Raw genomic sequence first — 15695 nt, 5'->3', positions numbered from 1 at the left:
TGCTAAGGATTCCACAATACAGTTCAGAATATAGGACATACATTCATTCAGTTAACAGTAAATCAGTTCGAAAAACAGTACAGTTCAGTTGTTCAGAAGATAATCATTTGTGAACATATCTTTACACAATCGTTACTCACAGTGTTCGGGCTACAGTGTGCTAGAGCGTGTCTCCCCAGTCGCCAACCCTACACAGTTCACAGGTTGAACACACACTAAGCTACACAGTTGGGAAATATCATAATTTAATCCCTAATTTGCCTTGGTGTGTTTTACATCTATATCCTCAATAAGATGTCTTAAACTAGGCCTAAAAATGCCTAGAATGGGATGGGGATGCAAAGATGTACTCAAAAAGCAGTTTCAGAATTTTCAGAAAAACAGAGTCCCGCTCGAGCGCAGGTTTACCCGCTCGAGCGGACATGCAACAAAGGTACACCCTCGAGCGTCAAATATCCCGCTCGAGCGTACTGTAAAAGTACTGGATGGGTGAAATCTCCGCTCGACGGACGCCCAACGCCCGCTCGAGCTTGATACACAAGACTCCGCTCGAGCGCCCAATCCTCCGCTCGAGCGGACTGCAAAACAGTGCAGAGATACTGGATGCTCGGATTCCACGCTCGAGCGGAACTTCCCCCGCTCGAGCGGAAATGCAAAATCTGGGAATTCCAGATTGCACCTCCAAGCCAAAACCCAGGTTCAAAAGCATCAAAACCGATCCTCTTGGGCTAAATTTCCAGAAAACACTTGTAAACATATAGAATAACACGGTTCAAAGCTCAATTTTGAGAAATTAAAGCCCAAGGGTGTTTAATTCAAACTCAATTTCAAACCAATTTCATGAACAATATGAACATGCAAACATGCATGAATTCAAATCATTTTGAAGCTCCAATTTGATGTTCTAAGGAGCCACTTGATCCCAAAACAAGTTGAAAACATGGACCATTACAAAATTATGGACATGCATGCACCATTTTACTATGAAATCAACTCATAACTCAACAATACTAACATGCATGCATGAATTATGTTCTATTACAACATGTATGAACTAAAACAAGACTTGACTCTACAATTGAAGCATGAATCATGCAAGAACCAACTTAAAGACAAATCAAAAAGATGGAATTCCTACCTAGGTTCCTTGGATGCAAGTCTAGAGGTTCAATTTAGCAAGAACTCCTTTCAATTCCTCCAATTCCAAGCAATTCTAAAGATGAATCAAGTTGAATCACTCTTTTCCTCTTACTCTCTCTCTCTCTAGTCGGCAATGACAAGGGAAATGGCTGATGAAGTTATGTTGTTCAAGTGCAATGAGCTCAAAGGTGTATAGGTAGTGGGCACTTAAGGCTAGTTTGGTAAATAAGGCCAACCTATGCAATTAACTCATTTTAATCTAATTTAATCATACCTAAACAGTTTTCAGGTAATTATACCATAAAATCACATAAATTATCATGATCATAAAACATCAATCAATTCCCGGTTTCGGCCGTCGATAAGGCCTTCAATTAGCAGTTTAAACACTAAAATACGAACAGATCAAATAAACAATCAACAGATAGAATGCAATTCAAACATACACACTTAGTCAATTCAGTTTCAGTTTTTAGTCAGTCAGTTCAGTACTTTAATCAGTTCAATTATCAGTCATAATCAGTTCAGTTCTCAGTCATAATCAGTTCAATTTAACGGTAATCAATGTTTATTGGTAAGCAGTGGTGAGGGTTATTACAAATATCTCGGCATAATACAAGCATCTTGGCTTGTCGAAATCCACATCTAATAATACTAGCAGATTCGTGTCAACTCAAAGAGTCCAAACCCACCAACCCAAGGAGCGAATAAGTAACCCAAGTTCGCTGGTAGTTGCGAAACGGCCCACATTTTCCGAACACTAAAATTTTTGAAGTTGTCGAAATCAAGTTTTGATCATCCCAATGTGAAGTACTCATCGAGACGAATCCAACGCAACAAACCATGTCAAAATCGGTGCTAAAACGAATTCGTACAGCCCCGTCCAACTTTGCCCAGAAAATTCAATATTTTGTCGAAGAAGAAGAACCAGTAAACAACTGGGAAATCATTATGTACTTTGCAATTACATTGCAATTGGTTGATTTGAACCATTCATTTTATTTTGGTGAAATCTAGGCCATCTGGACTCTCATTACAATGATCCAATAGCCTTCTCCATTATTTGACATATTCTGGGCCCATCCGTATAGTCAGAGTTTGTAAATTCAACTCCCAAAAAAAAAAAAAAATATTATATAGATTTTATTCAAATGTCATGGCAAAGTGGTTTAGAATTATGCTTTCACTCCAAGAACAAGAGTTCAATTCTAACCAACAACAACTTTCTTTTTAATTTTTGCTAAGCCACCAAGCTAAGCTGTCTAACTCAGTAATATAGGAGCAATTATCTAGTGCTTCGTAGCGCACCATTCTCAATCGATCTGAGCCGTCAATTTTATTTTGGCTACCACTACGCCATTAGGAGTCCGATTCCAATGATTCAATAGTTGTTTCCAGCTATTTTGAGCCTTCTGAACACATTCGAGCAGTTTAATTTTGCAAATTCTGAGTCGCATATTGCGATCAATACATCATCCAATCGGGACCATTAAATGCAAAATCAACGGTCAAATCATATCCGATCGGCACGAAATTTTAGCAGCAGGATCTTGGGGCTAGGAAATAATCCTCCGTCTTTCCTGATTAGCCATTTCATTACCTTGGCCATTTTATTTTTCTGCTTTTCTATTGGGGCATCTCAGCCGATCAAATCTCGGCACCTCTACTAAACATTACAACAAAATTTACTAGAGTTATAAACTTTCGTTCCTTTTCACACCACTCCAAGCAAGCGCCAGTTTTGGGGCAATATATTACACACTTGGCAGTCGACAGTTTGCATATTTTCGCGCGCCGTCATTTTCCTAGAGCCGACTCTGCCTCGCACCATAGGGCAGTGGGGCCAGTCCAATCTACATTCCTTCTGACTAACACCTGTCATTCGAAAGCAATGGGGCAAGTCTACATTGGACTAAATGCAAAATGTAAATCGGCCAATTGCTAATTGGCCCAACATTTACTCAACAATTAAATAGGCCATCACTGACAAGATGCATCATTCAAAATCCTTGCAATATTGGCACTTGATCGCCACTTAAAATCAGCAAAAGTCTTCGAGTACAACGTAAACTTTGCACTCGGCACGGAGCGTCATCAGCAAAGGCCTATACCCATGCCTGGGGTTTAGAATACTACGACTTACACCCATGCCCGGGGGTTGTAATACTATAGGTCTACACCCTCACCCGGGGGTAATAATACCGCGGTCCATTTTTTGGCCACTATATAGATTTATTTAAACTACATTATTTGGTTCAAGCAATCATTTTCGTGTTCGGCACATAAAAATATCTTTAGCTCGGCACGGAAGTTCATATTTTGAAGCGCTCCTTGCACTTGGCAATATACTACACCCTCACCCGGGGGTCATAAATATCGTGGCCTACACCCTCGCCCGGGGGTCATAATACCACAGCCTACGGCCCTTGCCCGGAGGTAACAATACCGTGGCCCATCGTTGCAGAGATATCGGATGTAGACCTAAGGGATCTTTATGTTAGACCTATATGGTCCCATCGTGTCGTGCATTATTGAATGTGCCACATATATTTGTACATACATTCATACATACATACATTCATCCAGTCATTCATTCATTCATTTATGTTATCCATTTATCAACTGTATTCATGTTATTTATTTATCAACTGTATTCTTTGTCAAGAGACCTAACATTTATTTGAACTAGTGGGTGGCACACACGATGTGTGTGCAATTTAAATAAGTAGGAATAAAAAAAAATAATAATGAAATTAATATTATAATGTGTACTCAGCTTAAGTGGTATGAGTCCTCGTACTTAAACCCATGGTCATGGGTTCAAGCCTTGCCCATCTCTTTGTTTAATATTTTTTAAAAAAATAAAAAATACTGCCACATGGCATCCACATGGCATGAGGAGAGTAAAGCTTCAGGACACCAGAAATTGTGTTCACTTTATAATAGTATAGATAGAGTAACTTTGCAAGAAAAACTCTCATTCCTTCTACCGCAGACAATAAAAGTTTTGGGGCAATTGTGGGAGCAGAAAAAAAATATATACCAATTTATTGGGCCTAGCCCAAACAAGGGAACCCATCAAGTAAATATTATAACCTCCCTCTATAAAAGGAGGACATCCTATGGAATGAAGGTATGCCTCATCTCTTTCGGTGATACATTACACAAACACTCTTCATTTTCTTCATCTTCTTTCTCTAAATCCAGGGACTGACTTCACTATCGGAGTATCTCATGTCGGCAACCCCAGTTGGGTGGTGTCGACCATTAATTTTTGTAGATTTATAGGGACAAAGCCCATCTCTTCGTTGGATTTGTATAATCCATGTGATAGGATTTTCCTCGTCTCACAAAAAATATATTGTATTCTTTAATTTTTTTATCTTTTACTTTTATACCCTAAAAAATACTTAGGCCTCGTTTGGCAAGAGGCTATTTTAGCCAATTAGCCAAAAAGTTACTAAATTAGTCAAAAAGTCAACAACCTATACCAAAAAATCAAAGATTCTCTTTTCTCTCTACTTTTTGCACATCTTTTCGTAATTAGTCAAAAAATCATCCCAAACATACAAGTTTTTTTTACCTACTTTTTTAGCCAAATAACCAAAAAATTACTAAATTAACATGTTCCCAAACGAGGCCTTAGTAGCAAAATCCTATATAAATTTATAATTATTTGTTTAATTAAAGTGATTTGCAACGTATAAAATTTAATAAGAGAGAGAAGAGGCGAGGGAGAGAGAGAGGGAAAGTGCAAAAAGCGGGCAGAACACAACAGAAGCAGCCAAAAGGCGGGGACTTGCGGATTCGAACTCACCGCCTTGTCCTCTCCCCGCTGTTTTCTCACCATCTCTCCCCTTCACTCTCGAAACCCTTCCCCACCCCACCTCCCCAATCCCCACCCATTTTTTTCAGCTTCTCTCTCTCTCTCTCTGCAACACTGAAACAAACTCTCTCTGTCTCTCTCTCTCTCTCTCGTCGCTTTCATGGAGATCTCTGACGAAGATCGTAATCGAACACTGGAACAATCCCTATCTCAAATTCAGTTGCAATCTCACTCTCACTCTCACTCGCAGAACCACCGTTCTTCGTTTCCTTCTCCTTCGAATCGCTCCTTCCCTCCTCCTCCTTCTCACTTTCGAAGGCCTCTTCCTTTCGCTTTCATTCCTCCTCCCAATGACTCCAATCGTTCCTCCTCCTCCTCCGCAGCTACTTCTACGGACTTCCAGACTACTGATACATCCTTCGCCTTTTCCAAATTCCCGGTGAGCTTTCATCTTCTGATTCTCTTCATGTATGTTTCTATATATGTATGGTTGAAATCTGTATTTGATCCCTGCTTGCCGTTGTTTTTGATTTTGATGATCATCTTGATTAGGTTTTCTAAGTGCACTTGTTGATCATTCATATAGGTTGCATTTATGATCGATTGTGTCTTTTTTCCACTTATATGTTTGATATGGAATTTCAGTTATGGTTTTATGATCCCCGTTAAATAGGTGTTGGATATTTGGTAATTTGTTTCTTAGCTAATCAAATTGCAAATGCACACGTGTGGTGCACGCATTGCGGCAGCTGCATTCAATGAGAAATTTTATACATGTCAAAGATTAGTTCGTGAAATTGTATTATTTGAAATGGACTCTGAAGTTTGCACGTGTATTGACAAAAATTGCAAGTTAAACATGTCTTAATGCCGTAAGTTGTATGTGCGTAGGCCTATGCTCGTTTTCATTGTGCCATTTCAAAATTGAGCACGTGCTGCCTCAGTTGTTGATTTTGCGATTGGCGAACATTAAATGCATTTATGGCATCCTTTATTTCGACACGTAAAAGTTTCATGTTGGTGAGATTTTTTTGAGTTATCCTCTTGGTCAAAGATATCGAACGCAAATGATCATGATAAAAAAGGAAGATATTTTGTCAAAGAACGGGTGCTTAATTGGATTTTGCTGGTGACCTGTGTAGTTGAAATGGGTCAGGATTTGAATGTTCAGGTCATTAAGTGAACCAGTGTTAACTGTTCATTACATTCTAATTTCAACGTGGAGTCGCATTGAAGTCTAGCAAATTTAGGACATGTTGATTTTTTATTATGTAACTGAATTATATGACTCTAGTAAAGAGGAATCTATATTGAATATGTGAAGTCTCATTCCTCTCTGCTTTGCTTATGCTTTATGTGTTATTGGTTGATGACTTTAATAGGAAAACTATCTTAAGGGTTGGTTGAGTAGTAGAATTGAATGAAAGGAATGTATGCATGCTTGGAAGAGTATGCAAACACTCCTAAGTTCTTTGAGATCCACCTCCTCTTTGCTTTGCTAGCATCTTTTGATACTTGAAATTTCTAACAGAATATGAATTATTTTGTTATATGTGCAGCAGAAATTGGAGGTTTAAAAGTTCCGAAGTTCTGGTACACCATTCATTTCCAAATGAAAGGTTGCTTGAATTTATGAACAATAACTTGTCACTTGAAATCTTTTTTTTCTTTGGAGACTAGTGATTCCTATTATGTATTTCCTTTGTTAAGTTATATATTTTATCTTTCTATATTAGAAGGCCTCATGCTGGTTGCTAGGTTAAGAAAGAACCTCCTTCCAAGACAGAGCTCTGGTAACAGCCCCAAAAAGTTTTTGACAATATTTTGTTTGATATGTTTTTTGAACTAGTGTTTTACTTTCAAATTGTTGGTTTTTGGGAATTTCATATTGAAAAGGAAATTTTGAAATTTGGAAGAAATTTTAAATTTAAAAGACCAATGAAGTTTAATCCAAATAAAAGAACTTGTCGGAGCATAACTTCTGTGTGCACAAATCTCAAGACCTTCAATGTGCACCATAAGTTTGCAGTATGTGTTAATACCATCAACTTATTACATGATGGCGTTGGTGATAGAAAACAACTGAACAGGGAGAAACCCATGGATTTTTATTTTGAGTTTTTTAGCTTATTTATATGTGGGAAGCAGAAAGAAAACAGACCTCTATTTCAGAACTGCTAGAAAGGGGAGGATGGTTATTATCTGAACCAGATGATAAATGCTAGTGCCTAGTGGCCATTGTGTTTGATTCGGACTTGCATTAGGCATTATTGCCTTCAAATATTGGTGCATTTACTTAGATAGTTAATTTCCTTATATCTTTGTGATATTTGTCTCACCTATTTCTCATCTACATTGTTATTGCTTAAATTCTTTTGTGATTGAAGCAAACAAATGAAATTGGTAACTGCAAGGCTAAGACTAGCAGACTAGCAACCATAGAAGGGTGTAATGAAGCGGATCTTGTTAACAACACTTTACTTGGACCAGAGACTTGCACAGGTGGTAAGCGTTTTGGTAAACCAAAGGTTGCAAGACATGGGACTCAAGGTTCAAATGCAGGTAATATTATTCTCATCAAATTCATTTTTACAAATATTATATCTATCAAGAGTTGAAGTTATATTTCTGGGGATATTAAGTTTCTTGTTGATTGAACTTTTTTGTAGACCCTCCTGATGGTCTGAATGCAGTGAGTGGTTGTCGTTATGACAGTTCTTTAGGTAAGCATAATTGATATTGTACCTTTAAGCTCCATTTCAGTACGCATTATTTGTTATATAACTATTAATTGCTATTGAGATTTTAAATTCAAGGGATGTAATATGTTACTGGCAGGATTGTTAACGAAGAAATTTATTAGTTTGATCCAGGAGGCTAAGGATGGAACCCTCGACCTCAACAAGACTGCAGACATGTTGGAGGTATGTTCTAATATTTTCCTAATATGTAAACATATTTCTTTGATAGGTAAGTTATGGAGGTTCGAACTTGAGTCTCTTTATTGGGGGAATGTGGCCTGAACTGCTGGGTGTCCCTTAGGGGAATTAATATGTAAACATTATTGTGGTAGAATTCTCAAAAATGTTTTGGTTCCAAGGAAATTAGCTTGTTCGATATTTCTCATGAACATTTGAATGAGAATGAGATGCAATATCCCATGATATATAAAATAGAGGAGACAGATTTTTTAAGAAAAAACGGGGTATAACGTTCTCTAAGGGTTGTGTTTAACATGATCTATCCCTGAAAGGAAAAAATGAACAAGGGGAAAAACTTTAGATTTCTATGTCTATGGGTGAGTGCAATTTTGACACCCTTTGTTCTATATTATGTACTATAGTTGATTTATTTATTTTATTTTTCTATCTGTTTTACAGGTCCAAAAGAGAAGAATATATGATATTACTAATGTTCTTGAAGGGATAGGATTGTTAGAGAAAACTGCAAAGAACCATATACACTTGAAGTAATACTTTTAATCTTCTTCACTTTGTATGAATTTCATTTGTGCTAATGACCAGTGAACCTTTTAAACAGGGGATTTGGAATGATGGCACCAGGAGAGGTGGATGATCAGTTTACTACATTGAAGGTGCATATAATGTGACAAAATGATGAGAAGGCAGTCACTTGTTTTCCTTTCATGTTTCAGTGACTTTCCATTCATTTGGCCTCTACTGTATTCATGGAAATATGGATTGATTCATTGTTGTCAAAATCCTACAATCCTTTACTTAATCTTACTATTCAATTAATTTTGGTCTGTCTTTGATTCGGTCTTAGGTTGAATCTCATATTTTGAAGAATCTTGATAAATTCATGGAATAGTTATTAAGGTTTGGGAGTTGAATAAGAGAAGTTATGTTGAGAGTTCAAACCATTAGGTTGGTTTTGAACCGGTTGTAACTGGGTCTTTTAACATAACATGACCCCGGATTTAGTTACTACAAGCTTCTCAACGTTGTGGATGAAACATACTATGATAACATTATCTATTGTAATATTTTAGCCACTCATTATCTATTTTAATTTTTTAACGACTTACATCTTATTCTCTCATAACAGGCTGAAGTTGAGAGCTTATATGATGAAGAGTACAGGCTTGATGACTGTATAAGGTTGTTAACCGGGACATGAAAGAGGTATTCTTGTAGTTGACTTCTTTAGAATATCGAGCTAACATCTGGTCTTTTCTTCAGGGAAAAGCTAGAGCTTTTGAGGACCGTGGAATGTAACGAAAATTGTCAAAAGTACATGCTCTTTTTGCTCAATTTTTTATTTTTTATTTTTTGTGTGTGCCTTTCAAGGTAGTATTTGCTGCCAACTGATATTGTTTACTTGGACTACTTCAGGTACCTCTATTTGACAGAGGAAGATATCATGAGTGTTCCTTGTTTCAAGGTTCATTTTCCTTTGCGTCCCTGAAACTTTGTTCAATCATGTGTTTTTATCTGATGCTCCTTTCAGTTCACTGTGTATTTTATGCTGTTATCTTAACAGAACAAAACTCTTATTGCAATAAAAGCTCCGCGTGCTAGTACTGTTGAAGTTCCTGATCCTGACGAGGTGGGTACTTTTGCATAAATGTTGGTTGAAGAATTGAGGTTGTATGTGTTTGTACCTCATCTCTTATTTGTATGAGTGAGTAGGACATCAGTTTCCCACAAAGGCAGTTTAGACTAGTTGTTAGAAGCAGCACAGGGCCAATTGATCTGTATCTGCTGAGGTATTAGTTCATAGCCCATGGATGCATTTGTATCAAATAATCTCTCTCTCTCTCTCTCTCTCTCTCTCTCTCTCTCTCATGGCTGTGTTTATGATGCTTGTAGCAAAAATGGAGGGCAAGATGAGGATGTAACTGTCAAGCAGGTAAACTCAACAGATTCACGCTCTTCGGGTGGTGGCCGACATACAAATCTGTCTTTAGATCACCAAAATAATCTGAAAATGGCTCCTGATACTTTGAGCCCAATAGGATCAAAGGTTTCTGGGATTCAAAAGATTGTTCCATCAGACTGTGATGTAAGTTATTCTCCAAGCTTTAAGGCCCCGTTTGTTTTGGGGTATAGAGAGGGTATTAGGACTAGTAATACCAAGGTATTACCAAAGCCCCTGTTTGTTTGCAGAGAAAGGGTTGGGACTATTAGTCCCTTGGTATTGCTAATACCCTTGGAAGGGGGATTGGTAAGGAGGAGGTAGAGATGGTATTAGAAAATAGTGAGGGGATTAGAAATTTTTTTATTTTTTATATATTGAGAATTTTTTTTTAATATAATGTTTAATTTTTTATATTTTTTTATTTGTTTTATTATTTTATATAAAAATAATTTAACAATTCCTCATTATTAATCCCCTCACTATCAATCCCCTCACTATTAATCCCCTCACTATCAATCCCCTCACTAACAATCCCCTCACTATTAATCCCCTCATTATCAATCCTCTCCATTCTATCTCCCAAAACAAACGGGCCCTAAGTTGGCTATTATTGATTGTTCCTCCAACCCCCCTTTCTTCACATACTACTTTATCCGTGTGGTCTTCCTTCCATCTGCAGGTTGATGATGATTATTGGTTCCGGCCAGATCATGAAGTAAGCGCTATTGATTTGTGGGGTATGGAATATCCTTAGCCGGTAATGCAGTGAATTTTGATTCCTGGAATTTCTGAACCTGGTCCTGCAACTGTAACTATTCAAGCCCTGCTGCCCATTACAAAACCCGTATTTGTTTTCCCATAATCCTTTGTTACTCCCGGCAAATGAGGGATGGGACCGAGCATATGGGCTTTCTGCCAAGTCCATCCTAGAACGCGCATCACAGTATTGTTAAGCTATCAGCTGCGCCAGCTGGTATTGCCCATAAACTGATGGAAATCGTTCTCAAAAAAAGAAGATGATGGAAATAAGTAGTTGGTAGTTGGAGATAACGGTAAGGTTTGGCTCATTTTAAAATGTAAATTTTGCACCTAGATTTAAAAGAGAAAAAACATTTTGTAATTTTTTTTGGTTGTATTGATAATCATTATAATAGTGACTAATCAATAATTTTTGCCCTTGTTTTTCCTCTGGTCTTGTCCATTATAATTTATTTACTTTTGGCAAAAGCTTTATATGGACCAATTATTGAGATCGCAAAATGAATGCACTGTAAAACAGGCCTATGGGTCATTGATCCAATGCCTGTGTGTCAGTACAGTCAGTCCTATGGGTCATTGATCCCATGGATGTGTGTTTGACGTTAGGTTTTGCAGACCTTGGATTTGCATGAACATTGCTTTTGTGCTTTTTAAGGAATTGCATTTAAATCGACCAGAACTGTCTGTCAGGCGATATAAATGGCAACTCATCTCACACTGATACATGAGATTGAAAAACTAAAAATGTTTGCAACGGTAATCCACTCATTGCACAATAACTCTCTGTAAATGACATACTACAATATGAACAATATGACAACTCTACATGATCAAATCATTCATCCATGTCAGAGGATTTCTGAACAATTCATTCAAAATTTTCTCCGAAAAAATATGGGCACCATCCAAATTTCAACCTTTTAGTAAAAGAGCCTCACCTGTTGCTCCATGCTATCTCTAACTTGATGATGTTTTACTGGTGATTTCATTATTAAAGGTTGATTCCTTTGGTCCTACCATGTTAAAGCTCTCACACCTTTTTCAATCCATCAACAAAAAATCATGAACACATAAAGCAACAAATAGAATAGAAAACGACAAATGTACATAACAACAATAATCCAATATCTGTCTGTGAACCTAACTACCTAAAATACTCCCAATATTGCAAGCTATGTCTGGAAAGGAACAGGCCTTTCATTATTTAACGATTTGCTGTAGAACGGGATTTCCTCAATCTTCCACGTGTAACCCGAATGGCTTCTTCCATGACTGTCTCTTGCACGGGAGGGTTCCCATTTTTGTTTGATGAAGAAGATGCTGATTCAATCTGCATTGTTTCTGTTTCTTTTGAATTTGAATGGTTGGAGGTTTCAGCAGGCGGTTCAACTACAGTATTTGCTTTTTGTGCATTCAATGCTACCAATGGGGGAGCTACTGTTGTTGATTGTTGTGCATTCAAGGCTGTTGAAGGGGGAGTTGCTGTAGCTACTTGAGAGTTATCCAGTTCTTGTGCATCCTCATGTTCATCTTGACTTGAGGATGCACTAGAAGCAGGAGAAGATGGCTCTTCATTTGGAGGTGGTGTTTTTTTAGCAGCTGGTTTGCGTTTGGGTTGGCGAGCTCTAGGAACTTGCTGCTGTGGCTGTAATTGAAAAGTAACCACACAAAAAAATGGTATGAAAGGGAGGGACAAAGATGGCAAAATTTTAGTTGCACCATTCAATTATAGATCTCCTTTAAAAAGAAAGGTGAGAGGTGCAGACTGTTGTTGCAACAACAATTTTCTACAATGCAAATATGGTCTCATGAGCAGTACGTGTTACTCCTGCCAATGATTAGGTCCAACCAATCTTTTCTTCGTGTATGCTTTCTTTACACGAAGCACAACAACTTTGGCTACACTGACGTTTCTATCGATAATTGATAACATGAACTATTTAATGAATTATAAATCAATGTTGAGATCCACTGAAAAGGAAGTTGAGAGATGCGTGTATAGTGGTCTATAGACTGTTGTGTGACAACATTTATCTTACACAAAAAGCTCACATTTTTAATTGAACAAGCAGAAAAGCCAGCAAACATGGTTCTGTCAAAAATTATTGGGCAAGAGAGGAGGGAGCCACATCCCCATTCATCATTCCATTGAAATATGAGTGCATGAATCCCAATTTCAAAATACACAAGAGAAAGAAAATTACGCATTTTAGGGAACAAAGAGGATTTCAATGGTGCACAGAAACCAGAAGACCAGAAAATAAGAAGAAATAGTAATTACCAACTAAACGGGTTAATATGACATAAGAAAAGCAGAGCACAAGGTTAAAAAATAGTGCTATAACAATAATATGATCAATCCCAAATTATACTTCACAAAATGTACCTGGGCAGGACGGGGTGTTGGTGTAGATTGTGCAGCAATATATTGCAGAATCTCAAAAATTCTCATCTGACCATAGCTCGCAGCTCTTTGCCAATACGAAACTGCAATGTCTCCAGCCCGTGTCCTCAGTTCCAACAAGTTGCGATCAATTTCCGGTTCATGCTTTGCAATGTATGGTCTAAAGAAGGAATCATAAACATATGTTGTTCCCTGAAACAATTAAAGAGAAAGTAAAGATGCCATCTTGAGAAAGATTCTTAATTAAACAAAATAAAATAAAATCAGAGGAAGAATACATACTTTTGTTTTAGGGTACCACAGATATATAAAGAATGCCAATTTAGCTTCACTGTACATTGGAACCCTTCACAAGGAAAAATAAGATAACAATCACTATGGAGATACAAAATAACGAAATCAAAGCACAAAAAATGTTACCATATACTCAAGTTAGGATTCCTTACCATGAAATAAAAGTATCGCAAATTCTCTCGCCAACAGTCAAAACAGCAACTAAGATCCTGAAATTTTCAAATTTTACACATTTTACCAATAAAAAGTTTTGCACATAGGAGTCTTACGACAAAAGTCGAAGCAAGTAGAATACCAATACTGGCACCAAAAACGAAGTTGCTCAATGTCTGGTTTATTCTTTTCCACGGTTTTGAAGCACTCGTATGCTGGATAAGCATAACCAAAAACCATCCTGCATAACAAAGTATCAGATAAATTAAATTTCTGTAATACCATCTGAACCAATTAATGTTTATGAAATTATGATAAAATAGAGTATGCTTAATTGGCAACATACGCGAGTCCTCTGGTAAGAAAGGATCCAATCATTTTGTATTCCTAAGACAAAAACAATTAGTTAAGCAAATTCTGAATTTCCAAAACAACTTTATAACTCAAAACCAATAATACTCTTAGTAATGCAAACAATATAAGGGAAAATTGAGCTCTACTTGGCTACCAAAAAAAGGAAAACTTATAGAAGGAACTAGAAAATCTAGCATTTTATGCTCTAATTACAAAAAATGGGTGTTTTTTGTTTTTATCCTAATATCTTTTGGAACTAGTGAGAATTGATAGCTTTGATATATCTTTTTTTCCTCCATTTTCTAGCAACCAAGCGGATTAATACATATAGAAAACAGCTCGATCAGCCATAAGATGAGCATTACCAAAAGATATACACCGAAATCAAATCAGTTAAGAAGAATCGTAATCTATCAAACATTGCGACCTCACAATCAACGAGGGCGAAAAATTCCCAACAACTACTCAAATCAAATACAAAAATCCCAAAAGCAAACCAAAAAAATCAAAATATTCTCACAAATAACAACCTAAAAAATCCATATTACTATCAAATCGCAAGCCAAGAAAAAAACAATTCAAAATCTCCATCGACGAACCATACTATGCGGCTACACGAATTAAAAAAATAAAAAATCGAATCAACTACATTATGCAAAAAACGATTTCATCACTCGAAACAATCAAAATCCACAAGAAATTGAGAGTGAGAAATCGATCAGTACCCTCCGATGCTTATTCTGATAAGAAAAAAAACCGTATAAACCGAAAATGTGAGCGAAGTACAGAGATCACGGCGGCGTAAAGGCTGAGAGGCGGTCGCCGGAGTACGGACAAGCGCCTTCGCCGGTACGAGACGGCGAACCGTTAGGATGTCGGCAGAGAGAGAGAGAGAGAGAGAGTGGATTTGTGTCGTTTTGAAATTCTTTTGTTTCTATCTCTGACCCTCTGATTTGTTTTGTGACGGAAAAGTAGAAGAGCTCTTTGCGAGGATGCACGACTATACTGTGAGTACTCAGTCGTCTTCACCGTCAATTATGTAATCAACGGCTCCTGTGGTTGGCTGCATTTGAAATCATGACGGGTGTAAAGTGTTCTTGTAGTACCTAATCGCGGCTCTAGTTAACGTTTCTCATTCTTTTATTACCTGCAGAGGACGTAGTAATATTCGCTACCACGTGATTTTACGGGTTGGCCCTTGATGCAATGGATCGACCCGATCTGCTATGTAGGGGTATTATAGTCAAATAAATAACTGGTGACGTAACTCGGTCACGGCCAGGTGAGATGAGAGGGACGCTGCTTTCTTTGTAAAGTTGCAAAGTAAGAATCGGTAGCCGAATAGGCTAATTTTGTACAAAGTATATGTCTAATCGCTATGGATAACGATTGAAGTTTGCATAATATACCCCCCCCCCCCCCCCCCCAAAAAGCCATGTATTTCAGAATCAACCCCTAAATATTCTAAAATTTATTCACTCCTTGATTCATTTTCTTCACCGGACCGGGAAAGCACAAAATAATTTAAATGTGAAGTTTTAATTTCACTATTCACTTCTTTAAAACTAGTGTATCCACAATTTCTTCCTTTATTTTTTTGAACTTTTTCTCAAAATTTATATTCATCACGTTCTTATGTATTCATCAAGTTAAATAAGAACATCTGCATCAGCCTCTTCATATTTTTAATCAAATTAGAGCTTAAAAAGCTATTTTGCTATTTTAGCTAGTCACTCATTGTATCAAATTCTCTATTCTAACTCAATCCTTTCTTTTCTAACTTAATTATATTAAAATATTATTTTCTTATTGTATTTGTTATTCTTTTTTTTTATTTATTAAATTGATGAGTTGCCTACCAACAATTCTTTAAAAAAATAAAAA

General features: G+C 37.1%; 2 protein-coding genes across 4 annotated transcripts; one reads left to right on the top strand and one right to left on the bottom strand.

The window, feature by feature from the left end:
- The first annotated feature begins 4826 nt into the window (after window positions 1-4826).
- ATE2F2 (winged-helix DNA-binding transcription factor family protein) lies at window positions 4827-11031 on the top strand. The gene is made up of 13 exons (XM_028222677.2): window positions 4827-5405; window positions 7354-7528; window positions 7636-7689; window positions 7805-7890; window positions 8347-8435; window positions 8507-8561; window positions 9035-9087; window positions 9169-9219; window positions 9322-9370; window positions 9470-9535; window positions 9619-9695; window positions 9799-9991; window positions 10527-11031. Exons 1-13 carry the CDS (start codon window positions 5127-5129, stop codon window positions 10599-10601), a joined length of 1302 nt encoding a protein of 433 aa, XP_028078478.2. The 5' UTR covers window positions 4827-5126; the 3' UTR covers window positions 10602-11031.
- Window positions 11032-11669: 638 nt separating this feature from the next.
- LOC114280315 (HVA22-like protein i) lies at window positions 11670-14945 on the bottom strand. 3 transcript variants are annotated; one of them, XM_028222671.2, is made up of 7 exons: window positions 14537-14945; window positions 13804-13844; window positions 13600-13698; window positions 13457-13513; window positions 13293-13356; window positions 12993-13202; window positions 11670-12251 (listed from the first exon to the last, which is right to left on the bottom strand). In XM_028222671.2, exons 2-7 carry the CDS (start codon window positions 13833-13835, stop codon window positions 11811-11813), a joined length of 903 nt encoding a protein of 300 aa, XP_028078472.2. In that variant the 5' UTR covers window positions 13836-13844; window positions 14537-14945; the 3' UTR covers window positions 11670-11810. The 3 variants fall into 3 exon arrangements, with proteins under 3 accessions (XP_028078472.2, XP_082778405.1, XP_028078473.2); XM_082922279.1 differs by having other exon boundaries at window positions 14598-14747; XM_028222672.2 differs by lacking the exon at window positions 13804-13844 and having other exon boundaries at window positions 14537-14753.
- Window positions 14946-15695: the final 750 nt, after the last annotated feature.

Source organism: Camellia sinensis, chromosome 3 (assembly GCF_055761805.1).
Source record: "Camellia sinensis isolate YWXY chromosome 3, ASM5576180v1, whole genome shotgun sequence".
In the NCBI taxonomy this organism is placed as follows: Eukaryota; Viridiplantae; Streptophyta; class Magnoliopsida; order Ericales; family Theaceae; genus Camellia; species Camellia sinensis.
This window is presented reverse-complemented; position numbering and strand designations above follow the sequence as displayed.